Consider the following 25,961-nt stretch of genomic DNA (forward strand, 5'->3'; position numbering starts at 1 on the left):
ATATGTAACCATACAAAGATATTGCAGTTACTGACTATATTCCCTATACTGTACATTTCATACCTGTGATATTTATTTTGCAGCTGGAAGTTTGTACCTTTTAACCTCCCTCACTTATTTCTTTCTTCCCCAACACCCCTCCCTTCTGTCAGCCACCTGTTTGTTCTCTGTATCTATAACTCTGTTTCTATTTTGTTATGTTTGTTCATTTGTTTTATTTTTCAGTTTTGTTTATGTTGTTTGTTCATTTGTTTTGTTTTCCACATATAAGTGAAATCATATGCTATTTGTCTTTCTCTGTCTGCCTTATTTCACTTAGCAAAATCATCTCCAGGTCCATCCATCTATGTTGTGTCAAATGGCAAGATTTCATACTTTTTCATGACTCAGTATACACACACACACACGCGCGCGTGTGTGTTATTTGTCTATTGATGGGCACTTAGGTTGCTTACATATATTAGCTATTGCAAATAATGTTGCAATCAACACAGGGTACATATATCTTTTCTAATTAGTGTTTTTGTTTTCTTTAGATAAATACCCAGGAATGGAATTGCTGGGTCATGTGGTAGTTCTATTTTTAAATTTTTAAGGAATCTCCATACTGTTTTTCATAGTAGCTGCATCAATTTACATTCCCACCAATAGTGCACAAAGGTTCCCTTTTCTCCACATCTTTGCCAACACTTGTTATTTGTTGTCTTTTTGATAATAGCCATTCTGATAATTGTGAAGTGATAGCTCATTGTGTTTTTGACTTGCATTTCCCTGATGATTAGTGAGGCTGAGCATCTTTTCATGCACCTGTTGGCCATCTGTATGTCTTCTCTGAAAAATGTGTTCAGGTCCTCTGCCCATTTTTAAAGTTTATTTACTTATTTTTTGGCTGCACTGGGTTTTCATTGCTGTGCTCGGTCTTTTTATAGTTACGTCAAGTGGAGGCTACTCTTGGTTGCAGTGCACAGGCTTCTCATTGTGGTGGCTTCTCTTGTTGCAGAGCATGGGCTCTAGGCACGCAGGCTCAGTAGTGTGACTCACGAGCTCTAGAGCACAGGCTCAGTAGTTGTGGTACACAGGCTCAGTTGCTCCCATATGTGGGATCTTACGAGACCAGGGCTCGAACCTGTGTCTGCTGCATGGCAGGTGGATTCTTAACAACTGCATCACCAGGGAAGTCCCATCCTCTGCCCATTTTTTAATCAAGTTGTTTTGATATTATGTTCTATGAATTCTTTATATAAAAATATATAGTATATACAAAAGGATAACAACCCCTTAGATATATTGTTTGCAGATATTGTCTCCCATTTAGTACAAAAAGGGTGTTTGGATTTTGATTGAGATTGCATTTTACCTATGGATAAATTTTGGGAGACTTGACTTCAGTGATAATGAGTCTTTAATTCATTAGCTGACATACCTCTCTATTTATTTAGGTCTTCTTTAATATATCTCAGTAATTTTTAATTTTTGGTGTGCAGGTTTTTTGTATCTTTGGTTAACTTTATTTCTCAGTATATCAAAATATTTTTTGACACTTTTCTAAAAAGTATTGCTTTTTAATTTCATTTTAATGGATGTTGATAATATATAGAACTATAATCAATTTTTTATATTGACTTTATTCTACAGTCTTGGAAATTTTGTTTGGTAGTTCATTTGTAAATTCTTTTGGATATTTTTGCATTCACAATTATATCATCTGCAAATAAAGCCAGTTTTATTTCTTCCTTCTTATCTTTACATATTTTATTTATATTTCTTGCTGTAGTGTAGTAGTTAGGACCTCTGGTAAATGTTGAATTGAGCAGTGAAAGTAGACATGTTGGCCTTGCACCCCACCTTAAGGGCTATTTAACCCTTAACTGTGATGTCAAATGCTTTTCTTACGTCTACTGCAATAATTATAAATTTTCTCCATTATTTTGTTAATTTGGTAGATTGTATTGATTGATTGATTTTTTTTTGCATTGCTGGGATAAAACTTACTTGGTCGTGGTGTGTAATTCTATTTTTTATACATGGCTGGATCCAAATTGCTAATATTTTGTTAAGAAGTTTTGCATCTATGATCACGAGGTATTTTTGTCTGTACTTTTTTTAATGCACTTGTCAGATTTTGGTAGGTAATGCTAGCTTCAACATGAATTGGGAAGGGCTCATTATTTACTAATTCTTTTAAAAAGTTTGTGTAAGATTCTCTAAATATTTTAATGAAATTTACTATTAGGGCATCAGGGCCTGGTATTTTCTTTGTGGGAAAGCTTTTATTCAGATTCATTTTCTTCAGTAGATATTAGTCACTAAGATTATTTTTGTGTCAGTTTTAGTAACTCAGTAATTTCTTTTAAGAAATTGTCATTTTCTCTAAATTGTCAAATTTATTGCCAGAAAGGTGTTCGTGATGTCCTTTTATTATTTTTTAATCTGTGTATAATCGTTAGTGGTAATCCTTATTTTTATTTCTATTTTTTGTAATTTGTATATTTTTCATTTGTTTAGGTTTGTTCAGGGTTTATCAATTTAATCACTTGAAGGAATCAACTATTGGCTTTCTTTTTATCAATTGTACATTTGTTTAAATCTTATTTTCTAATATACATGTATTCAAACCTCTAAATTTTTCTCTAACTACTGCTTTAGCTGCATCTTATCAACTTCAATACGTTGTGTTTTTATTATTCACCTCAAAATATTTCCCTTTCATTTAGGATTTTTTACTCCATGTGATATATAGAAGTGTCTTGTTTAATTTCTAAATATTTTGGTATTTTCTAGTCATATTTTCATTGTTGATTTCTGTTATATCTTTATCATTAGAAAACATAGTTTGCATTACTTCAATTCTTTAAAATTTATTGAGACATAATTTATGATACAGCGTATGGTCTCTTTTCATAAATATTTCATACATTCTGAAAAGAATGTGCATTACCTGAGTATTAGTTGTAATGTTCTATAAATGTCAATTCGGTTAAATTGCTTGATAGTGTTCAGTATCTTTACTGACTTTTTGTTTGTTTGATCAAACAGACAAGAGAGTAGTATGAAAATTTCTAACTGTGATTATAGATTTGCCTATTTTGCTTTTTGTTCTGTCAATTTTGATGTGACATTTGTTGCATATACATTTAGGATTTTATATCATCCAGATGACATTATCATTTTGTCATTTGAAATTTCCCTCTTTGCTAGAAATACTTATGTCTTGATACCTACTTTATCTCTATTAACATAGCCGTACTGGTCTTATAATTAGTGTTTGCATTGTATATGTTTTTGCATCCTTTTACTTTCAACATAGCTGTCCTTAAGTTCAAAATATGTTTCTTGTAGTCAGCATACAGTTGAGTCTTTTTAAAAATTGTGGTTAGATACACATAACACAAAATGTTCCATCTTAACCAATTTTAAGTTAAGCGGTAATAGGTACATTGACATTTTTGTGCAACAATTACCACCAGTCATCTCTAGAATTCTTTTAATTTCGCAGAACTAAAACTCTGTATCCATTGAAAAATAATGTGTCATTCCCCCTTTTCCCAGCCCCTGGAAACCACCATTCTCCTTTCTGTCTCTATGACTCTGACTATGCTAGATATTTCACATCAGTGGAATCATACAATATTTGTCTTTTTATGATGGCTTATTTCACTTAGCCTAATGTTCTCAACGTTCATCTGTGTTGTAGCATGTGTCAGAATTTTCTTCTTTTTTAAGGCTGAAATACATTCCATTGTAGGTACATACCACATTTTGTTTATCCATTCACCTGTAGTTGCACACCTCAGTTGTTTCCACCTTTTGGCTATTGCGAAGAATGCTGCTATGAACATATACATGTATCTGTTCAAAACCTTGTTGTCAGTTTTTTGTGTATATATCCAGAAGTGGAATTGCTATATGGTAATATAATAATTCTATTTTTAATTTTTTGAGGAACTGCCATATTATTTTCCATAGCAGCTGTAACATTTTATATTCTCACCAACGATGTACAGGGTTTCAATTTCTCTACATCCTCACCAACACTTATTTTCTGTGTTTTTGATAGTAGCTATCCTAATGAATGTGCGGGGGTATCTAATTGTGGTTTTGATTTGCAGTTCTCTAGTGATTAGGAATATTAAGCATCTTTTCGTATCCTTATTGCATTTGTATATCTTTTGGAGAAGTGTCTATTCAAGTCCTTTGCCCATTTTTTAATCAGATGGGTTTTTTGGTTGTTGAATTACATGAGTTCTTTATATATTTTGGATATTAATCCCTTATCAGACATGATTTGAAGATATTTTTTCCCCTTTCATCAGTTGCCTTTTCACTTTGTTTATTGTGTCTTTTGATGCACAAAAGATTTAAATATTTATGTAGGTTTTTAAAAAATGTTGTTTTATAATAACTGTCTTTTAATGGCATTGTTTAATTCATTTTCATTTCATATAATTACTGATATGATTCAAGTTCACCAACTTGCAATCTCGTTCTATTTGTCTGATCTGTTCTTTGTTCCTCTTTTTCTGCTTTCTTTTTCTTAATCAAGCATTGACTTTTCAAGTGGTTCTCCCTTTTGAAAATTGTCCCAGGGAATACAGTATGCATCTTTAATTTGTAACAGTCGACTTTTAATTAACAACATACTATTTCACAAACAACATAAAAACCTTCCAATAGTATAATTCCATTTAACCTTCTGATCTTTATGTTGTTTTCAAATATTTTACTTCTATATACATAATAAACCCCATAATACTGTGTTATTTTTGTTTTAGATAGCCAGCTGTCTTTTATATTTACCCACATTTTACATTTTTAGAAATTGAGTGTAAGTTACATGCGGTGAAATGTACATGAACATAGTACTTACCGTGTGATTCTCTTTTGTGTTTGGCTTCTTTCACCGCACATAACGTTTTTAACACTTATCCATATTGTTATACACATCAATTATTCTTTTCTTAAGAGTAGAATTCCATGTTACTTGTATACTATAATTTGTTCATTTTGTTGATGGATATTTCAGATAATTACATTTTTTGATGATTATGAATAAAGCTGCTATAAACATTCTTGTTCAAGCCTTTTCGTGGACATAAGATTCCTTTCTCTTGGGAATATAAGAATGGAATTGCTGGAATCATAGGGGAGGTTTATATTTAATTTATGAAAATCTGCCAGACAGATTTTAAGGTATCTGTATATGCAACTCCCGTCAGCTATATGTGAGCATTCCAGTTGTTCTACACCCTTATCAACACTTGGTTTGTTGATCTTTTTTTTAGCTATCCCGGTGGTTGTGCAGTAGAATCTCATGGTGATTTTACTTTGCATTTTCCTGATGACTAATAAGGTTCAGCATCAGTTGATGAGCTTACAGACATTTGTATATCTTGGTATGAGTGCTCATTCAAGTCTTTCACAAAATTTTTGGATTATCTTTTTAATTATTTCTGACTTGAAGGAATCAGTTTTATTCTGGATACAAGTTCTTTGTCAGTTTTATTCTGGATACAAAAAATATTGAAAATATTTTTTCCAGTCTGTGATTTGCCTTTTCATTTAATTAACATTGTGTTTGATGAGTAATTTTAATTTTGAGGAATCCCAATTTATTTATTTTTCTTTCATGACTAATGCTTTTTATGTCCTCATTAATAGATCTGTCCTCTAAGATTGTGAAGATTTTCTTCTCTATTTTCTTCTAGAAATTTTATAGTTTTAGCTTTCACATTTAGATTTATGTCAATCTTGAATTAATTTTCATATGTATTGTGATGTAGAAACCATTGAGTTTTTTTTAACTTAAAAAATTTAATACATGTTTAAAGTAGTTGTTCCTTTGTGTGTGTGTGTGTGTGATATAAATGAAATAAACACTTTTTCTGAAGGTCTGAAAGTCAGGGTTTCTTTCTTAGATGGTTTGGAAGAAGTCTGTGCTGGGTTCAAAAAATATATTTTTTGTATCCAGAATAAAACTGACGAAGAATTTGTATCCAGAATAAAACTGATTCCTTCAAGTCAGAAATAATTAAAAAGATAATCCAAAAATTTTGTGAAAGGCTTGAATGAGCACTCATACCAAGATATACAAATGTCAGTAAGCTCATCAAGTGATGCTCAATCTTATTAGTCATCAGGAAAATGCAAAGTAAAATCACCATGAGATTCTACTGCACAACTACCAGGATAGCTAAAAAAAGATCAACAAACCAAGTGTTGGCAAGGGTGTGGAACAACTGGAATGCTCATATATAACTGGCGGGAGTTGCATACACAGATACCTTAAAATCTGTCTGGCAGACTTTGGTAAATTAAATATAAGCCTCCCTCATGATTCCAGCAATTCCATTCTTATATTCCCAAGAGAAAGGAATCTTATGTCCACAAAAAGACTTGAACAAGAATGTTTACAGCAGCTTTATTCATAATCATCAAAAATGTAATCATCTGAAATGTCCATAAGTAATGTAATTAGCATTTTGAAATTTCATGAACAGAGAGAAGAGAGAAAATGGAGGAAGAAAACTGTTACAAAATAATTTAAGAAAATTTTCTCGCTGAAAGTGTCCACTGAATGATGGCTAGCAAAGTGGATGAAAGTAAACTGACATTAATCCAGATCATAAAATTTCTAAATGCTAATTACAGAAGAATATCTGTAAAGCTTCCTAAGAGGAAGAGAAAAGAACATAAATAAGAGACCTGCAACAAAATTGGCTTTAGACTTCAACAGCAATAATGGAACCTAGAATATAATAGAGTAATACCTCCAAAAATTTGTGAGAAAATTATTTCCAACCTAGAATTTTTCTACCATACAAAACTATTAATTATGTTTTGGTATACAATACCAACATTTTCAGACATGCATGGTCTCAAAAGAATTTATCTCCTATTCACAAGTCTATCAGGAAACTACTGGAAAAAGAAAACATGGAATCAAAGTATCAGGATCCAGCAAAAAACATAAGTGAGGGAATCCAAGGCAAGAAGGAGGAGGTAGATCCCGTGGCCACAGTTTTGTAGGAGTTCTAGAGAGCTTTCACTGCAGATTGGAGCAGCTCAGAATAAATATCTTCGAGAATATGAAACTGTCAAAATCAGTGTTATTGTTAGGAATTCACAGAAAAAAGACCTTTGAAGGTAGTATGAAAAAGTTAGGAAAAATTATTATTTCAGAGCATGGTACACTAATTTCTCTTGGTTACATACCCTCACACACATGTTTTGAATAAGTAGTCAAGAAGAGGAAAAGTAAGCTAAGTGGTGCAGAGGGGCATTTGTATATACACAAACTTGCAATAAACCTGACTTTGTACAGAATAATTAGTATTCTGATCCTACTGGAGCAGAATATATTTGTGGGTACTAGTGAAATATTGTAGATAACTGGATTTGTTGGCTTAAGAGTGTTACAGATGGGCTTTGAGCACAGGAATTATGTATATCATTTGAATATTTTGGCAGCACAGTCTAGTTAGGTTATTACTGGTTGGTTTGTTTTGAGGAAATGAGAATAAAATTTGAGAAAAGCCTAAGTTTATAATAGTCACAGTAAGTGGAAGCCTTAAGTGTCAAGATTTAATATTAGATTTAAAGGGAAATGTGGTTTCAGAGGCAAGAAAAGAAGTATCTAGGGATGAAGACAATAGGGGAAGGAAGTAATGATCAATACAAATTCGGAGAACAGGAGCTATAATAGGATAAGACACTGATGTTTTTCACAATTGCTTATGAAGCACCAACTATGTGCCAAGCCCCAGACCAGCAATCAGAAGAGTAATACATCTGATTGTGGGCTGCATAGCTTGGTTTCTGTCTGATTTTATATGTCTTGTTGAGCCAATTTTATCTTCCTTCTCCTTTCAGATGAAGAATTTAGATTTGAAACCACAAAAGTGGGAATTTCTGAAGAATATTTCTTCCCTTTTGAGAAGTTGGATCATTTCACAAGAGATGCTTTGCTTTGCTCCATTTTAGAAAATTAACAAATTGTGGCAAATCAAGGCAAATTTTAAGTCAACTTAGAGGTGGTAATTCAGAACTTAGTATCCATCAGAGAAATTATACTCAGTTAAAACCTTATGAGTGTTCTAAATGTTTGAAAGCGTTCTCTCAGAAACTCATCTTGTAAGACATCTGTTAATTCATATTGGTGAGAAAACTTATGACAGCAAAAGATGTGAGAAAGCCTTCAGAAGTAAGACAACATTCATTATACATCAGAGGGAAATAAATATGGGAGATAAAGCCAATGAATGCACAGAATGTGGAAAAGGCTTTTCTCATAAGGTAGATCTCAAGACACATCAGAAAATTCACACTTGGGAGAAGTCCTATGAATGTGCTGAGTGTGGGAAAAACTTATGTAACCTAGATCTCTGCAAGCCCTGGACAATTCATACTGGAGAGAAACCCTATGAATGTACCAAATGTAGAAAAGCTTTCTCCCTAAAAGCACCCCTCATCAGGCATCAGAAAATTCATACCGGAAAAAACCCTTTGAAAGTAATGAATGTGGGAATGCTTTCAGATTGAAGCCAGAACTCATCAGACATCAGAAGGTTCATTCTGAGGAGAAAGCCTTCTCCCAGAAAGGACACCTCATTAAGCATCAGTTAATTCATACTGGTGAAAAACCACATGATTGTAAATAGTGTAGAAGACCCTTCAGAAGTAAAACAGAACTTACTATTCATCAGAAGATTCATACTGGGGAGATACCCCATGAATGTGCAGAATGTAGAAAAGCCTTATCTTGTAAGGCAGGTCCTAAGACACATCAGAAAAGTCATACTGGGGAAAAGCCCCATGAATGTATTGAATATTGGAAAGCCTTCAGCAGGAAATCAAGACTCATCCGATGTCAGAGGATTCATTCTGAAGAGAAACCCCATGAGTGTAATGAAAGTTGGAAAGCCTTCTCTCAGCAATCATACCTCATTAATACATGGTGGTGAGAAGCACCATGAATATAATTATGGGAGACACTTCATTAGGAAGGAATAACTCATTAGACAGAAGAATATTTGTGCTGAAGAAAATCCGTCTGAACATACTGGATGTTGAAAAGTCTTTTCCTGTAATGCACAATTTGTTAAGGATCATTTAATTCATACTAGTGAAAAACCTCATTAAAGCAATTAATATGGAAAAGACTGAAAAGCCAGAACTCATACATAAGAGGATTCAATGTAGGGAAAACCTGTACTTAACACAGGATGGCTCTTGCATGGCAGTGAGAGCTAATTACACATTATAGAACTCCCACAAGGGAGAAAAACCTATAAATTTACTGAATGTGGAACAGTGAACAATATGGCTGAGGTCTTCTTAAACTAGAAAATTCGTACAAAGAGGAAGCTATTATGTTGATATATTTTGAAAGCATTTTTATAGAAATTCTTGTTAGGCATGTAATTCCAAAATTTTTATGGAAAACGAAGGAAAGCAATTTAAAATCACAATTGTGTTCACTGTGGAGTATGAAGCTTGGGAAAGTGAAAACAAATGGAACTACACAGTAACCAACTTCATATATGGATGGTTCCAAATAATGTAGTGTTTATGCTGCTGAATACATTATATAAAACTAACTATCATGATGCAGGGAATTTCTTATGTAAATTTAACGTGATTCTGACAATAATTATTTTCTTCTCTGGAGTACGTACAATTCTTTTTTTAATAGTAAACCCATTTTATTGATGAGGAAATTAAGGTTATATAACTTACAATGTAACTTGAGAAAGGGAAAATGTCAGCTTGACTTCGAAACACTTAACCTCTATACTATAATAAGTTGTTTTTTATTTTTAAATTGAGATATAATAAACATATAAAATTGTATTAGTTTTAGGTGTACAACATAATGATTTGATAATTATACATATTGCAAAGTGATCACCACAATAAGTCTAGGTAACATCTGTCACCACACATAGCTACAAAAATTTTTTTCTTGTGATGAGAAATTTTAAGATCTACTCTCTTAGTTACTTTCAAATATACAATAGTGTTATTTACTATAGTTATCATGCTGTACACTACATGACATTTATTTTATAACTGGAATTTTGCACCTTATGACATCCTTCACTCATTTTATCCACCCACCCTCTCCTCTGGCAACGACCAAACTGTTCTCTGTATATATGACTTCCATTTTTTTGTTTTTAGATTCCAGGTATAAGTGAGATCATACAGTACCTTTCTCTGACTTATTTCACTTAACATAATGCCCTTAGGGTGCATCCTTGTTGGCAAAAAGGGCAGGATTTCTTTCTTTTTATGGCTGAATAATTTTCCATTGTGTATATCACATTTTCTTTATCCACTCATTATCAGCAGACACATAGAACTTCTCCACATTTTGGCTATTGTAAATAAATGCTGCAATGAACACAGGGGTGTAGATATCTTTTCAAGTTAGTGTTTAATTTTCTTAGGATAAATACCCAGAAGTGGAATTGCTGGATTACATGGTATTTCTATTTTTAATTTTTTGAGGAAACTCCATGCTGTTCTCCATAGTGGCTGCAAAAATTTACATTCCCACCAACAGTGCACAAGGATTTTCCTTGACGATGTGCAGCAAAGGGAATCCCTGTGCACTGCTGGTGGCAATGTAAATAGCTTTACCAACTACAGATAATACTGGATAGGTTACACAAAAACTTAAAAATAGAACTAAGGATCCAGCAATCCCACTTCTGGGTATTTATTTAAAGAAAATGAAAACAGTAATTCAAAGAGATAACTGCACCCTCATGTTCATTGCAGCATTATTCACAATAGCCAAGATATGGAAACAACATTGGTGCCCGTTGATGGATGAATGAATATATACATATATCTGTATCTATGCATGTCTCAATTTTTCAGCCATAAAAAGAATGAAATCTTGTCATCTGCAACAACATGAATGGACTTCAAGGGCATTATGTTAGGTGAAATAAGTCAGACAGAGAAAGACAAATACTGTATGATCTCTCTTATATGTAGACTATAAAATAAATATAAACACACAAACACACACACACCAAACACCAAGCTAATAGATACAGAGAACAAATTGGAGGCAGGGGGTGGGAGGTAAACTGTTTTTGTTTTTTGTTTTTAGCTAAAATAAATTTTATACATAAATGCAATGAATGAACAAACCAATGAATATAGTATCCCTAACTTAATGGTACCTAATAAATACAAATATCTACTATTAAATTTTAAAAACCACATTTTCAGCCATCATTTATTAAATTGTCTTTTTTTTTTAAACATCTTTATTGGAGTACAATTGCTTTACAATGGTGTGTTAGTTTCTACTGTATAACAAAGTGAATCAGCTATATGTATACATATATCCCCATATCCCCTCCCTCTTGCACCTCCCTTCCACCCTCCCTATCCCACCCCTCTAGGTGGTCACAAAGCACCGAGCTGATCTCCCTGTGCTATGCGGCTGCTTCCCACTAGCTATCTATTTTACGTTTGGTAGTATATATAAGTCTATGCCACTCTCTCACTTCGTCCCAGCTTACCCTTCCCCCTCCCCATGTTAAATTGTCTTTTTATTTCTCCTCAGCCACAGCACAGTTCACATAGGCTGTCAAACTTCAGCCTCAAATATACATTCTCTCCAGTCTCTTCTCAACTTTGGGCAACACAAAGCATTTGTGAAGAATCCTGACCAAAGGGATCCAAGATGACTAAGTTTGGGGCCCCCTCTATCACATGGCTGGACCTGGGGATCCCTGGACCACAGTCCCTCCTGACCAGGTAGAGCATGAGTGAGAGAGCATTCCTGCTTTATTTCTTTGTATTAGTGTATCTAATGCCATGTCTCTCCATTCATTTTGGTGACATATGTACATGGAAAATAAAAATGTTCTTCTCTCTCAACTTTCACTGTCATTGAATGAATTGTTAAATCTTAATTTAGTATTCAAAATCTTAACTTGAATTTTTAAAGCATTTATGTCTGTTATTACCCATCAGACTGTCATGAATCTGGGTTTTTAAAATCTGAAGCATATATCATTTGGGGTCCATCTTTCAAGAATCCAGAAATAGGTACAAAATTGAAATATTTAGAAAACCACAAGTTAAACATTTTAAAAAATCACAAAAGCCAACATATGTAGTAGCATTTAACTTCCTAAGACATCTAATAGTTGCCATTGTACATTGGCTGCACAAATTTTTCCTTTTTTTTAAAAAAACAACTTTTTTGAGGTAATATTTACGTCATGAAATTCACCCATTTCTTTCTTTCTTTTTTTTTTTTTTTTGGCGGTACGCGGGCCTCTCACTGCTGTGGCCTCTCCCGCTGCAGAGCACAGGCTCCGGACGCGCAGGCTCAGCGGCCATGGCTCATGGGCCCAGCCGCTCCGCGGCATGTGGGATCCTCCCGGACAGGGGCACGAACCTGCGTCCCCTGCATCGGCAGGCGGACTCTCAACCACTGCACCACCAGGGAAGCCCAAAATTCACCCATTTCAATTCACCCAATTCAATGAATTTTAGTAACTATAACCAATTGTGCAGCCATTACCACAATTCAGTTTTAGAACATTTCGATAAGCCCAACAAGATCCCCTTGCCCACTTGCAGGCCCTGACAACAACTAATCTACTTTCTGTCTCAATTGATTTGATGTCTGGACTTTTCATACAAATGCAGTTGTACAATATGTGGGGTCTTCTGTGTCTGTCTTCTTTCACTTATCATAATGTTTTTGAGATTCATCCATGCTTTAGCATGTACCAGTACATCATTCTTTTTAATTACCAAATAATATTCCATTGTATGAATATACCACATTTTCCTTGTCCATTCATTAGTTAATGAACATTTGTGTTGTTTTCACTTACTGACATTTATAAATAATAATAGTGTAAACGTTCATGTACAAGTTTTTTTTGTGGGTAGATATTTTCATTTACTGCATACAGATACCTAGGAGTGGAATTGTGGGGTCATATGGTAAATTTATCACATTTATATTTTAGGGTGCCCCCCACATTCTGCTTTCTAGTAGAATTATTTATTCTTTTGTTCTACCTTCTACACCAGTCTGGGAATACCTTGAGAGCAGGAACCAGGCTTCACACATGATTGTTTCCCCCATTATGCCTTGTTTATTGTTTGGTAAATGAACAATGGGTTCTGGTCAATCACTCTGATGCAGGAAAGAAAACAATGTTACTCAAGCCTGGGCTCTGAAGTGTGAGGCTGAGGCACATAATGGGCCAACAAGAAATTGAGGATCAGCAAGAGGAGTATAGGAAGCTATGCTCAATTGCATTATTGTTGCCAATTCTTCAACCCTCTCCATATCTCTGCTCTTTGCTGTGTGACTTTCCATATGCTTCCACTGAAGCTACAGTCTATTTCTCTGCCCCACTGATGTTGGGCATAGTCATATGACTTGCTCTTGCCAATGAGGTAGGCACAAGTGACAGTGTACCAGCCCTGAGACTAAGCTTAACAGTCATGTGTTTCTACTGCCCCTTCAGAAGCTTCTGTCATCACTATGATAAGAAATTGTCTTGGGTAGCCCTGTGGTCTAGGGAGGATGAGAGAGACACGTGGAAAAGACCTATATGTAATTTGCGCTTGGATCCAGTCGAGCCTGGACCAGCTGACTCCCAGCCAACCTATAGACTTAAGAATGAGAATAAATGATGGTTCTGTTAAGCTACTGAGTTTTGGGGTGTTTCATTATACAGGATTAGTGTGGCAATTGTTGACTGATATAGAAACCAAATAAAGATTATCCTACACAGGTATAAAGCCAGGATACTTCAGACTTGGAATTCTGAATGTAGATCTCATTGGCACAGAAGTGGAAGCTAGAAAATATGCCAACAGGAATGGATAAAGACAGAGTGGTTAGGTGAGTGCTTGTCAGTTGAAGAGATTGAGAAGGGTGTGGAAGGCCAATAATAATATTTTATATTAATACATTATATATAATATAAATATTATTATACCAACAGTTATCCTTCATGGATCAAAATGCTAGGAACTGTGGTAGAAACTTTAGCATTTTTCATTTATTCCTTACAATATTCTTGCTATTAGAAAATGAGGGTAAGCAGGAATTCCCTGGCTGTCCAGGCGTTAGGACTCGGTGTTTTCACCGCCGTGGCGCCAGGGTTCAATCCCTGGTTGGGGAACTAAGTTTCTGTAAGCCACATGGTGTAGCCAAAAAAACAAAACAAAACAAAGAAAAGAGGGTAATCAAGCACTGAGAGAGTTATAAATAACAACCTTTGGTCAGATACCTGGCAAGGAGCTGAATTTGAACCCATAAATTTAAACCCAGGTACTCCAAAGCCAGTGGACTGGGCTGTCTCCTGTGTGTGTGTACATGTAAGGAAAACAGACTATTTAACACTAGTACTTTAGAATGTGGGGATACTTCCTAAAATATAGAAGACATAAATTGATACTTACCAGCTCAAGAAGGGAAGAAAGGGTACTTCCTGAAATACAGAAGACATAAATTGATACTTGCCAGCTCAAGAAGGGAAGAAAGGTTTTGGTAAGTAGTAAGTCCTTAATATGTCATGCAAGAAAATGAAGATATCTGAGAAGTTAATTGAGCATTTTTGGTTTAATATCAGTAGAGTCAGGTCTAGGCTGGATAAACTGTCCCATCCATCCATCCATCCTCCACCCATATGAGTTGTGTTCCCAAGGTGGCTGTCTAACCCTGATTTGCAGTTTTTTGGTTTTGTCAGGCACTGAAATTTCCACTTCTCTTGCCTATGCTACAAATTTGTGATATGATTTCTATATTCCCAACTTCACCCCATTATCTTCTACTCTTATCCGCTTTTACTGCCCTCCACAGACCCCTTGATACTTATCCTTGATAGTGTAAAGAGATTATTAAGATTATTAGGAACAACATTTGGAGTTGGGAGACAGAGGCATTTAAAATGGAAACCTGAGCTTCATTAGTAGTTTGGTATCTGCCACCTGGATCTTTCTTTCCTTTGAATCCTCCTCAGGCCAGCAACGGGAAAATGTTGCTGATGCCTGATACCTGTATTTAGAATATTCATTTTTAATGTACCTGCTTGGAAGCTTATATTAATGTCATCTTCTTATTCTCCTTAAGGTTTGCTCTTTGGAAGATCCACAGACCTCTCTAGATTGAAAAGCTCTGTTGTGTGCTGGATAGTAGGCATTTATAAACTGCCTAGTGTGTGCAGTGTGCTGTGTTTGGTGCTCTCTGCTTACAGTATAGAAGCTTAAAATCTCTTAGCCTATAGCGTAGAAGCTTTAAATGTCCAGATTCTTGTCATATACTGATGTAAAACAACAGGGAAAAAACCTTTGATCTGTGGAGGCAGCTTGCTCAAATGCACATAAACATGTTTTTCTCTCATGATGGTAATGATAAATGGTGTCTAGTAGTTCACAATGTCCTTTCACAAAGTCACAGCAGGGCTTCTAAAACTTGGTACTATTAATATTTGGGGCTAGATAATTCTTTGTTGTGGGAGCCATCCTGTGCACTGTAGGATGTTTAGCAGCATCCCTAGCCTCTACTCACTTAGATGTGAGCAGCACCCCCACCGACCAGTTGTGACAACCAAAAAAGTCTCCAGACTGCCAAATGCTCCCTTCCCTGGGGGGCATTATCACCTCTAGTTGAGAATCACTGCCTCACATAATTCTCAGAACAATTCTATTTTTCTGGAAAGATGGAGTAGATGCACTTTTCCCCTGTTCATTCCTCTAAGTACAACGAAATCCCTGGAAATTACAAATAAATCAAACATAAGAAGGCTCTGAAATGTGGAGAGAAGAAGGCAGAAAGACAACGGTTCTTGGGACCTAAGGAGTCTGCACTTACTTTCAGTGTGTGGGAGGTGGGGTTTCCCCACACCATCATGCAATTCGTGGGTTTTTTTTGGTAATTAATTAATTAATTTGGGGCTGTGTTGGGTCTTCATTGCTGCGTGCGGGCTTTCTCTAGTTGGCGAGCAGGAGCTACTCTTCGTTGCAGTGTGTGGGCTTCTCACTGTGGTGGCTTCTCTTGATGCAGAGTACGGGCTCTAGGCACGCAGGCTTCAGTAGTTGCAGCATGTGGGCTCAGTAGTCGTGGCTTGCGGGCTCCAGAATGCAGGCTTAGCAGTTGTGGTGCACGGGTTCAGTTGCTCTGTAGCATGTGGCATCTTCCCGGACCAGGGCTTGAACCCGTGTCCCCTGCACGGCAGGCGGATTCTTAACCACTGGGCCACCAGGGAAGTCCCCCATCATGGAATTCTTGGACACCAGCTGGGTGTCCTACAATTCAACTCAATTCTGACACTGTTTACCTGGAGATAGCACTAGATTCCACATGTTAATGGCTCAGATCCACAAGACTGATCCCTTCACTTCAGATGCCAATCTCAAGTCCAAGTTGTCACCTGGGCTTCTGATAGGATATAGATTCCAATGACCCCTTCCTTGGGTTTGATAAATTTGCTAGAGCTGCTCACAGAATTCAAGAGAAACATTTTATTTATTGGATTACCAGGTTATTATAAAAGGATATAATTCAGGAACAGCCAGATGGAAGAGATGCATAGGGCAAGGTATGGGGGACAAATAAGGAGCCTCCATGCCCTCTCTAGGTGTGCCACTCTCCCCATATCTCCGAGTGTTCACCATCCCAGAAGCTCTCTGAACCTTGCCCTTTGGGCTGTTATGGAGGCCTCGTTACATGGGCATGATTGATTAAATCACTGGCCACTGGTGATTGAACTCAATCTCCAGCCCCTCTCCACTCCCTGGAAGTTGGGGAGGTGGGGGTGGGACTGAAAATTCCAACCCTCTAATCACATGGTTGGTTCTCCTGGCAACCAGTCCTCATCCTTAGCCATTGTCCAAACATAACAAGAGACACCTTTATCTTTCATTACAGGAAATTACAAGGATTTTAGGAGCTCTGTGCCAGAAATAGGGACAAAGACTAAATATATGTTCATTATAAATCACAATATCACAGGACCCAAGGAACAAAATGCTGGTCAGTTCTTTGGGTTTTCTTTTTGCCTTGTATATCCTAGACTTAGAGCTGAAGAAGCCAACAATTCAGGAATGCCACAGGGTGCAGACAAAAAAAAAAAAAGCCCCCCCAAATCTCTAGTCAAAATGCTAGGGGGAGCTTCAAGATGGCGGAAGAGTAAGACGTGGAGATCACCTTCCTCCCCACAAATACATCAGAAATACATCTACATGTGGAACAACTCCTAAAGAACACCTATTGAATGCTGGCAGAAGACAGGAGACCTCCCAAAAGGCAAGAACTCCCCACGCACCTGGGTAGGGCAAAAGAAAAAAGAATAAACAGAGACAAAAGGATAGGGACGGGACCTGCACCAGTGGGAGGGAGCTGTGAAGGAGGAAAGGTTTCCACACACTAGAAGCCCCTTCACGGGTGGAGACTGCGGGTGGCGGAGGGGAGAGACTTCAGAGCCATGGAGGAGAGCACAGCAACAGGGGTGCAGAGGGCAAAGCGTAGAGATTCCCGCAGAGAGGATCGGTGCCGACCAGCACTCACCAGCCCAAGAGGTTGTCTGCTTGCCTGCTGGGGCGGGTGGGGGCTGGGAGCTGAGGCTCGGGCTTCAGGCTTCAGAGCTCAGACCCCAGGGAGAGGACTGGAGTTGGCTGGATGAAACAGCCTGAAGGGGGCAAGTGCACCACAGCTAGCCGGAAGGGAGTCTGGGAAAAAGTCTGGAACTGCCGAAGAGGCAAGAGAATTTTTCTAGCCTCTTTGTTCCCTGGTACGCGAGGAGAGGGCCATTTAAAGGAGCTCCAGAGACGGGTGCGAGCTGTGGCTATCAGCGCGGACCCCAGAGATGGGCATGAGATGCTAAGGCTGCTGCTGCCGCCACCAAAAAGCCTGTGTGCGAGCATAGGTCACTATCCACACCTCCCCTTCGAGAGCCTGTGCAGCCCGCCACTGCCAGGGTGCCGTGATCCAGGCACAACTGCCCCAGGAGAACACGCGGCGTGCCTCAGGCTGTTGCAATGTCACGCCCGGCTCTGCCACCGTAGGCTTGCCCCTCCCTCCCCACCGCCTGAGTGAGCCAGAGCCCCTGAATCAGCTGCTCCTTTAACTCCGTCCTATCTGAGCGAACCCTCAGGCGACCTACGTGCAGAGGCGGGGCCAAATCCAAAGCTGAACACCGGGAGCTGTGCGAACAAAGAAGAGAAAGGGAAATCTCTCCCAGCAGCCTCAGGAGCAGTGGATTAAATCTCCACAGTCAACTTGATGTACCCTACATCTGTGGAATAACTGAATAGACAACGAATCATCCCAAATTGAGGAGGTGGACTGTGGGAGCAACGATATATATATATTTTTCCCTTTTTCTCTTTATGTGAGTGTGTATGTGTATGATTCTGTGTGTGATTTTGTCTGTATAGCTTTGCTTTTACTATTTGTCCTAGGGTTCTGTCTATCAGTGTTTTTGTTTTTTTAGTATACTTTTTAGCGCTTGTTATCATTGGTGGATTTGTTTTTTGGTTTGGTTGCTCTCTTCTTTCTTTCTGTTTTAATTACTTTAAAAATATTTTTCAATAATTATTTTTAAATTTTTATTTTAATCACTTTATTTGATCTTCTTCTTTCTTTCTTTCTTTTTTATTTCTCCCTTTGATTCTGAGATATGTGGATGACAGGCTCTTGGTGCTCCAGTCAGGTGTCAGGGCTGTGCCTCTGAGGTGGGAGAGCCAAGTTCAGGACACTGGTCCACAAGAGACCTCCCAGTTCCACGTAATATCAAACAGCAAAAATCTCCCAGAGATCTCCATGTCAATGCCAAGACCCAGCTCCACTGAACAACCAGCAAGCTCCAGTGCTGGACACCCTATGCCAAACAACTAGCAAAACAGGAACACAACCCCACCCATTAGCAGAGAGGCAGCCTAAAATCATAATAAGGCCACAGACACCCCAAAACACACCACCAGACATGGAGCTGCCCAACAGAAAGACAAGATCGAGCCTCATCCACCAGAACACAGGCACAAATCCACTCCACCAGGAAGCCTGCACAGCCCACTAAACAAACCTTAGCCACTGGGGACAGACACCAAAAACAACAGGAACTACGAACCTGCAGCCTGTGAAAAGGAGACCCCAAACACAGTAAGTTAAGTAAAATGAGAAGACAGAAAAACACATAGCAGATGAAGGAGCAAGGTAAAAACCCACCAGACCTAACAAATTAAGAGGAAATAGGCAGTCTACCTGAAGAAGAATTCAGAATAATGATAGTAAAGATGACCCAAAATCTTGGAAATAGAATGGAGAAAAGACAAGAAACATGTAACAAGGACCTAAGAGAACTAAAGAGCAAACAAACAGTGATGAACAACACAATAAATGAAATTAAAAATTCCCTACAAGGGATCAATAGCAGAATAACTGAGGCAGAAGAACAGAAAAGTGACCTGGAAAATAAAATAGTGGAAATAACTACCGCAGAGCAGAATAAAGAAAAAAAAAGAAAAGAATTGAGGACAGTCTGAGAGACCTCTGGGACAACATTAAATGTACCAACATTCGAATTACAGGGGTCCCAGAAGATGAAGAGCAAAAGAAAGGGACTGTGAAAATATATGAAGAGATTACAGTTGAAAACTTGCCTAATATGGGAAAGGAAATAGTTAATCACCTCCAGGAAGCACAGAGAGTCCCACACAGGATAAATCCAAGGAGAAACATGCCAAGACACATATTAATCAAATTATCAAAAATTAAATACAAAGAAAAAATATTAAAAGCAGCAAGGGAAAAACAACAAATAACACACAAGGGAATCCCCATAAGGTTAACAGCTGATCTTTCAGCAGAAACTCTGCAAGCCAGAAGGGAGTGGCAGGACATATTTAAAGTGATGAAAGGGAAAAACCTACAACCAAGATTATTCTACCAAGCAAAGATCTCATTCAGATTTGATGGAGAAATTAAAACCTTTACAGACAAGCAAAAGCTAAGAGAATTCAGCACCACCAAATCAGCTTTACAACAACTGCTAAAGGAACTTCTCTAGGCAGGAAACACAAGAGAAGTAAAAGACCTACAATAACAAACCCAAAACAATTAAGAAAATGGTAATAGGAACATACATATTGATAATTACCATAAATGTAAATGGATTAAATGCTCCAACCAAAAGAAACAGAATGGCTGCATGGATACAAAAACAAGACCTGTATATATGCTGTCTACAAGAGACCCACTTCATGCGTACGGACACATACAGACTGAAGGTGAGGGGAAGGAAAAATATATTCCATGCAAATGGATATCAAAAGAAAGCTGGAGCAGCAATTCTCATAACAGACAAAATAGACATTAAAACAAAGACTATTACAAGAGACAAAGAAGGACACTATATAATGATCAAGGGATCAATCCAAGAAAAAGATAAAACAATTGTAAATATTTATGTACCCAACATAGAAGCACATCAATACATAAGGCAAATACTAACAGCCATAAAAGGGGAAATCAACAGTAACACAATCATTAGTAGTGGACTTTAACACCCCACGCTCTCCAACGGACAGATCACCCAAAATGAAAATAAAAAAGGAAACACAAGCTTTAAATGATACATTAAACAAGATGGACTTAATTGATATTTATAGGACATTCCATCCAAAAACAACAGAATACACTTTCTTCTCAAGTGCTCATGGAACATTCTCCAGGATAGATCATATCTTGGGTCACAAATCAAGCCTTGGTAAATTTAAGAAAATTAAAATCATATCAAGTATCTTTTCCGACCACAATACTATGAGACTAGATATCAATTCCAGGAAAAAGATCTGTAAAAAATACATACACATGGAGGCTAAACAATACAGTACTAAATAGCCAAGATATCAGTGAAGAAATCAAGGAGGAAATAAAAAAATATCTAGAAACAAATGACAATGAAAACACGATGACCCAAAACCTATGGGGTGCAGAAAAAGCAGTTCTAAGAGGGAAGTCTATAGCAATACATTTCTACCTCAAGAAACAAGAAAAATCTCAAAAAAAGACCTTAACCTTACACCTAAAGCAATTAGAGAAAGAAGAACAAAAAACCCTCAAACATAGCAGAAGGAAAGAAATCATAAATATCAGATCAGAAATAAATGAAAAAGAAATGAAGGAAACGATAGCAAAGATCAATAAAACTAAAAGCTGGTTCTTTGAGAAGATAAACAAAATTGATAAACCATTAGCCAGACTTATCAAAAAAAAAAGGGAGAAGACTCAAATCTGTAGAATTAGAAATGAAAATGGAGAAGTAACAACTGACACTGCAGAAATACAAAGGATCATGAGAGACTACTACCAGCAACTATAGGCCAAAAAATGGACAACCTGGAAGAAAGGCACAACTTCTTAGAAATGCGCAACCAGCCAAGACTGAGTCAGGAAGAAGTAGAAAATATGAACAGACCAATCACAAGCACTGAAATTGAAACTGTGATTAAAAATCTTGTAACAAACAAAAGCCCAGGACCAGATGGCTTCACAGGCAAATTCTATCAAACATTTAGAGAAAAGCTAACACCTATCCTTCTCAAACTCTTCCAAAATATAGCAGAGGGAGGAACACTCCCAAACTCATTCTACGAGGCCACCATCACCCTGATACCAAAACCAAAGATGTCACAAAGAGAGAAAACTACAGGCCAATATCACTGATGAACATAGATGCAAAAATCCTCAAGAAAATACTACCAAACAGAATCCAAGAGCACATTAAAAGGATCATATACCATTATCAAGTGGGGCTTAACCCAGGAATGCAACGATTCTTCAATATATGCAAATCAATGTGATAAACCATATTAACAAATTGAAGGAGAAAAATCATAAGATTAACTCAATAGAAGCAGAGAAAGCTTTCGACAAAATTCGACACCCATTTATGACAAAAACCCTCCAGAAAGTAGGCATAGAGGGAACTTACCTCAACATAACAAAGGCCATATATGACAAACTCACAGCCAACATCATCCTCAATGGTGAGAAACTGAAACCATTTCCACTAAGATCAGGAACAAAACAAGGTTTCCCACTCTCACCACTATTATTCAACATAGTTTTGGAAGTTTTAGCCACAGCAATCTGAGAAGGAAAAGAAATAAAAGGAATCCAAATCGGAAAAGAAGAAGTAAAGCTGTCACTGTTTGCAGATGACATGATACTATACATAGAGAATCCTAAAGATGCTACCAGAAAACTACTAGAGTTAATCAATGAATCTGGTAAAGTAGCAAGATATAAAATTAATGCACAGAAATCTCTTGCATTCCTGTACACTAATGATGAAAAATCTGAAAGTGAAATGAAAGAAACACTCCCATTTACCATTGCAACAAAAAGAATAAAATACCTAGGAATAAACCTACCTAGGGATACAAAAGACCTGTATGCAGACAACTATAAGACACTGTTGAAAGAAATTAAAAATGACACAGACAGATGGAGAGATATTTCATGTTCTTGGATTGGAAGATTCAATATTGTGAAAATGACTCTACTACCCAAAGCAATCTACAGATTCAATGCAATCCCTATCAAGCTACCACTGGCATTTTTCACAGAACTAGAACAAAAAATTACACAATTTGTATGGAAACACAAAAGACCCTGAATAGCCAAAGCAATGTTGAGAAAGAAAAACGGAGCTGGAGGATTCAGGCTCCCTGACTTCAGACTATACTACAAAGCTACAGTAATCAAGACAGTATGGTACTGGTACAAAAACAGAAATATAGATCAATGGAACAGGATAGAAAGCCCAGAGATAAACCCATGCACATATGGTCACCTTATCTTTGACAAAGGAGGCAAGAACAGAGTGGAGAAAAGACAGCCTCTTCAAAAAGTGGTGCTGGGAAAACTGGACAGCTACATATAAAAGAATGAAATTAGAACACTCTCTAACACCATACACAAAAATAAACTCAAAGTGGATTAAAGATCTAAATGTAAGGCCAGAAACTATCAAACTCTTAGAGGAAAACATAGGCAGAACACTCTATGACATAAATCACAGAAAGATCCTTTTTGACCCACCTCCTAGAGAAATGGAAATAAAAACAAAAATAAACAAATGGGACCGAATGAAACTTAAAAGCTTTGCACAGCAAAGGGAACCATAAACAAGACAAAAAGACAACCCTCAGAATGGGAGTAAATATTTGCAAATGAAGCTACTTGACAAACGATTAATCTGTAAAATTTACAAGCAACTCATGCAGCTCAATAGCAGAAAAACAAACAACCCAATCCAAAAATGGGCAGAAGACCTAAATAGACATTTCTCCAAAGAAGATATACAGATTGCCAACAAACACATGAAAGAATGCTCAACATCATTAATCATTAGAGAAATGCATATCAAAACTACAATGAGATATCATCTCACACCAGTCAGAATGGCCATAATCAAAAAATCTACAAACAATAAATGCTGGAGAGGGTGTGGAGAAAAGGGAACCCTCTTGCACTGTTGGTGGGAATGTAAATTGATACAGCCACTATGGAGAACAGTATGGATGTCCCTTAAAAAACTAAAAATAGAACTACCATATGACTCAGCAATCCCACTACTGGGCATATACCCTGAGAAAAGCATAATTAAAAAAGAGTCATGTACCACAATGTTCATTGCAGCACTATTTGCAATAGCCAGGACATGGAAGCAACCTAAGTGTCCATCATCGGATGAATGGATAAAGAAGATGTGGCACATATATACAATGGAATATTACTCAGCCATAAAAAGAAACTAAATTGAGTTATTTGTCGTGAGGTGGATGGATCTAGAGTCTGTCATACAGAGTGAAGTAAGTCAGAAAGAGAAAAACAAATACCGTATGCTAACACGTATATATGGAATCTAAAAAACAAACAAAAAAATGGTCATGAAGGACCTAGGGGCAAGATGGGAATAAAGAAGCAGGCCTAGTAGAGAATGGGCTTGAGGATACGGGGAGGGGGAAGGGTAAGCTGGGACAAAGTGAGAGAGTGGCATGGACATATATACACTGTCAAATGTAAAACAGATAGCTAGTGGGAAGCAGCCGCATAGCACAGGGAGATCAGCTCGGTGCTTTGTGACCACCTAGAGCGGTGGGATAGGGAGGGTGGGAGGGAGGGAGACGTAAGAGGGAAGAGATATGTGGATATATATATATGTATAACTGTTTCCCTTTGTTATAAAGGAGAAACTAACACACCATTGTAAAGCATCCAATAAAGATGTTAAAAAAAGAAAATGTTAGGGGAACCACTGACTGAAACCGCCCACCCTGGCCAAGCACCATAGTAACCACTTGCATGAGTTATCTTACAACAGGAGATCCTGGTAAGGAATGAGGAACTAACAAGCTACCACCAACCAGAAGAATTCAGGAAAGGTCAAAAGGAGAGAGGAGATTCCAGTCCATATGTCCTACCAACCTCCCAGAATCCTTCTCACTGGAATCCATCTTTGCTGAGTGATGCACACGCCACAAGGAATGACCCTGAGTCACAATGATTGGCCAGAGACAACCTGGAAACTAACCCAATTACCATAAATCCCAAGACTGTGAGCCACGAGCCATGTGGCAGGGCAGTTCTCCTGGGTTCCCTTACCCTGCTGCTCTCCACCTGGGTGCCCCTTCCCAATAAAGTGTTTTGCTTTGTCAGCACGTATGTCTCCTCGGACAATTCATTTCTGAGTGTTAGACAAGAGCCCACTCTCAGGCCCTGGAAGGGGCTCCCTTCCTGCAACAAAAGGGCCAGAAAAGCCTAACAAGACAGAAAACTTTTAGAGAATAACCTCTCTACTCCAGCAAAATACCATAAAATACACTGTGGCTGCATCCCAGCACACCAGCAAAGTCCAGATTTCTACCCTCAAGTACTTTGTTATAATGAAGTATTCCCAATCATCCCCACTCCCTACTCACTGGGATGGTGTTGCAGAAGACTGAGTAGGGAGTATGAGTTTATTTCTTTCAACTCCTTGGTTAAATTTATTCTTAAATATTTTATTGGTTTTGATACTATTGTAAATAGGGTCATTTTCTTTATTTCGTTTTCATATAATTCATCATTAGTGTACAGAAATGCTACCATTTTTTGTATGATATTTTTTTTTTTTTTTTTGCGGTACGCGGGCCTCTCACCGTTGTGGCCTCTCCCGTTGCGGAGCACAGGCTCCGGACGCACAGGCTCAGTGGCCATGGCTCATGGGCCCAGTCGCTCCGCGGCATGTGGGATCCTCCTGGGCTGGTGCACGAACCCGTGTCCCCTGCATTGGCAGGCGGACTCTCAACCACTGCACCACCAGGGCAGCCCCGTATGATAATTTTGAATCCTGTAACTTTACTGAATTCATTGATTGGATCTAGACACTGGTGTTAGTGTCGGTTGATTCTTTTCTCATTTGAATTGTGATTTTTTTGGTTCTTAAAGTAAAGGGTGATTTTCTATTGTTAGGAGGCTTAGGTTCGTATTTAATCTTTCATTTTAGCAGGTAGGTATCCTGCTCTGTTTAGTATGCAGGTCTTAACCTCCTTTTGTGGATAGTGGTTCCACTGACAGTTTTAGCAGCTTTTAGGTACCATTTTGGTCTGCTTTAACTAAGTGCCACTGGGGCTCCCTGCTGGTGCTGCCTGAGGATTCTTCCCAGGCTTGGATGCTGGGTCTCTCCCCGGGATGAGGGGTTTTCTGGCCTCAAGGAACTAAGAGGCTTCTCTGTCCCAGAGTTTGTTGGGGGATATCCCCTATCTTTGCACTAGAGGTCACATGCTTGTTATGGGGAGGCTTTCTTCTCCCCCACCCCCTGGTCCTCTCTCCTCTTCCACACACCAGTTACCCTAGCCACCCTGGTGTCTCTAGGCAGGAGAGGGGAGTCTCAGGCCAATGAAGACAAGAGGCT

The 25,961-nt window shown here is 37.8% G+C and overlaps 2 protein-coding genes across 7 annotated transcripts in view; both read right to left on the reverse strand.

The window, feature by feature from the left end:
- ZNF484 (zinc finger protein 484) overlaps positions 1-25,961 on the reverse strand; it is an 89,458-nt gene that overhangs the window by 56,391 nt on the left and 7,106 nt on the right. The window contains exon 2 of the mRNA XM_049711482.1: positions 14,461-14,489. Within this exon, the coding sequence (XP_049567439.1) occupies positions 14,461-14,489 (29 nt within the window). The remainder of the gene's footprint in view (positions 1-14,460; positions 14,490-25,961) is intronic.
- The window catches only part of IARS1 (isoleucyl-tRNA synthetase 1), a 107,212-nt gene continuing 93,513 nt past the window's right edge, over positions 12,263-25,961 (reverse strand). For 4 of the 6 annotated variants that reach the window (XM_004284125.4, XM_033413655.2, XM_033413656.2 and 1 more), the window contains exon 35: positions 12,263-20,981. The gene's annotated coding sequence lies outside the window, so the exon portion shown is untranslated. The remainder of the gene's footprint in view (positions 20,982-25,961) is intronic. The other 2 variants (XM_049711473.1, XM_049711474.1) reach the window with 2 other exon arrangements.

This window comes from Orcinus orca, chromosome 6 (genome assembly GCF_937001465.1).
Source record: "Orcinus orca chromosome 6, mOrcOrc1.1, whole genome shotgun sequence".
Lineage (NCBI taxonomy): Eukaryota > Metazoa > Chordata > Mammalia > Artiodactyla > Delphinidae > Orcinus > Orcinus orca.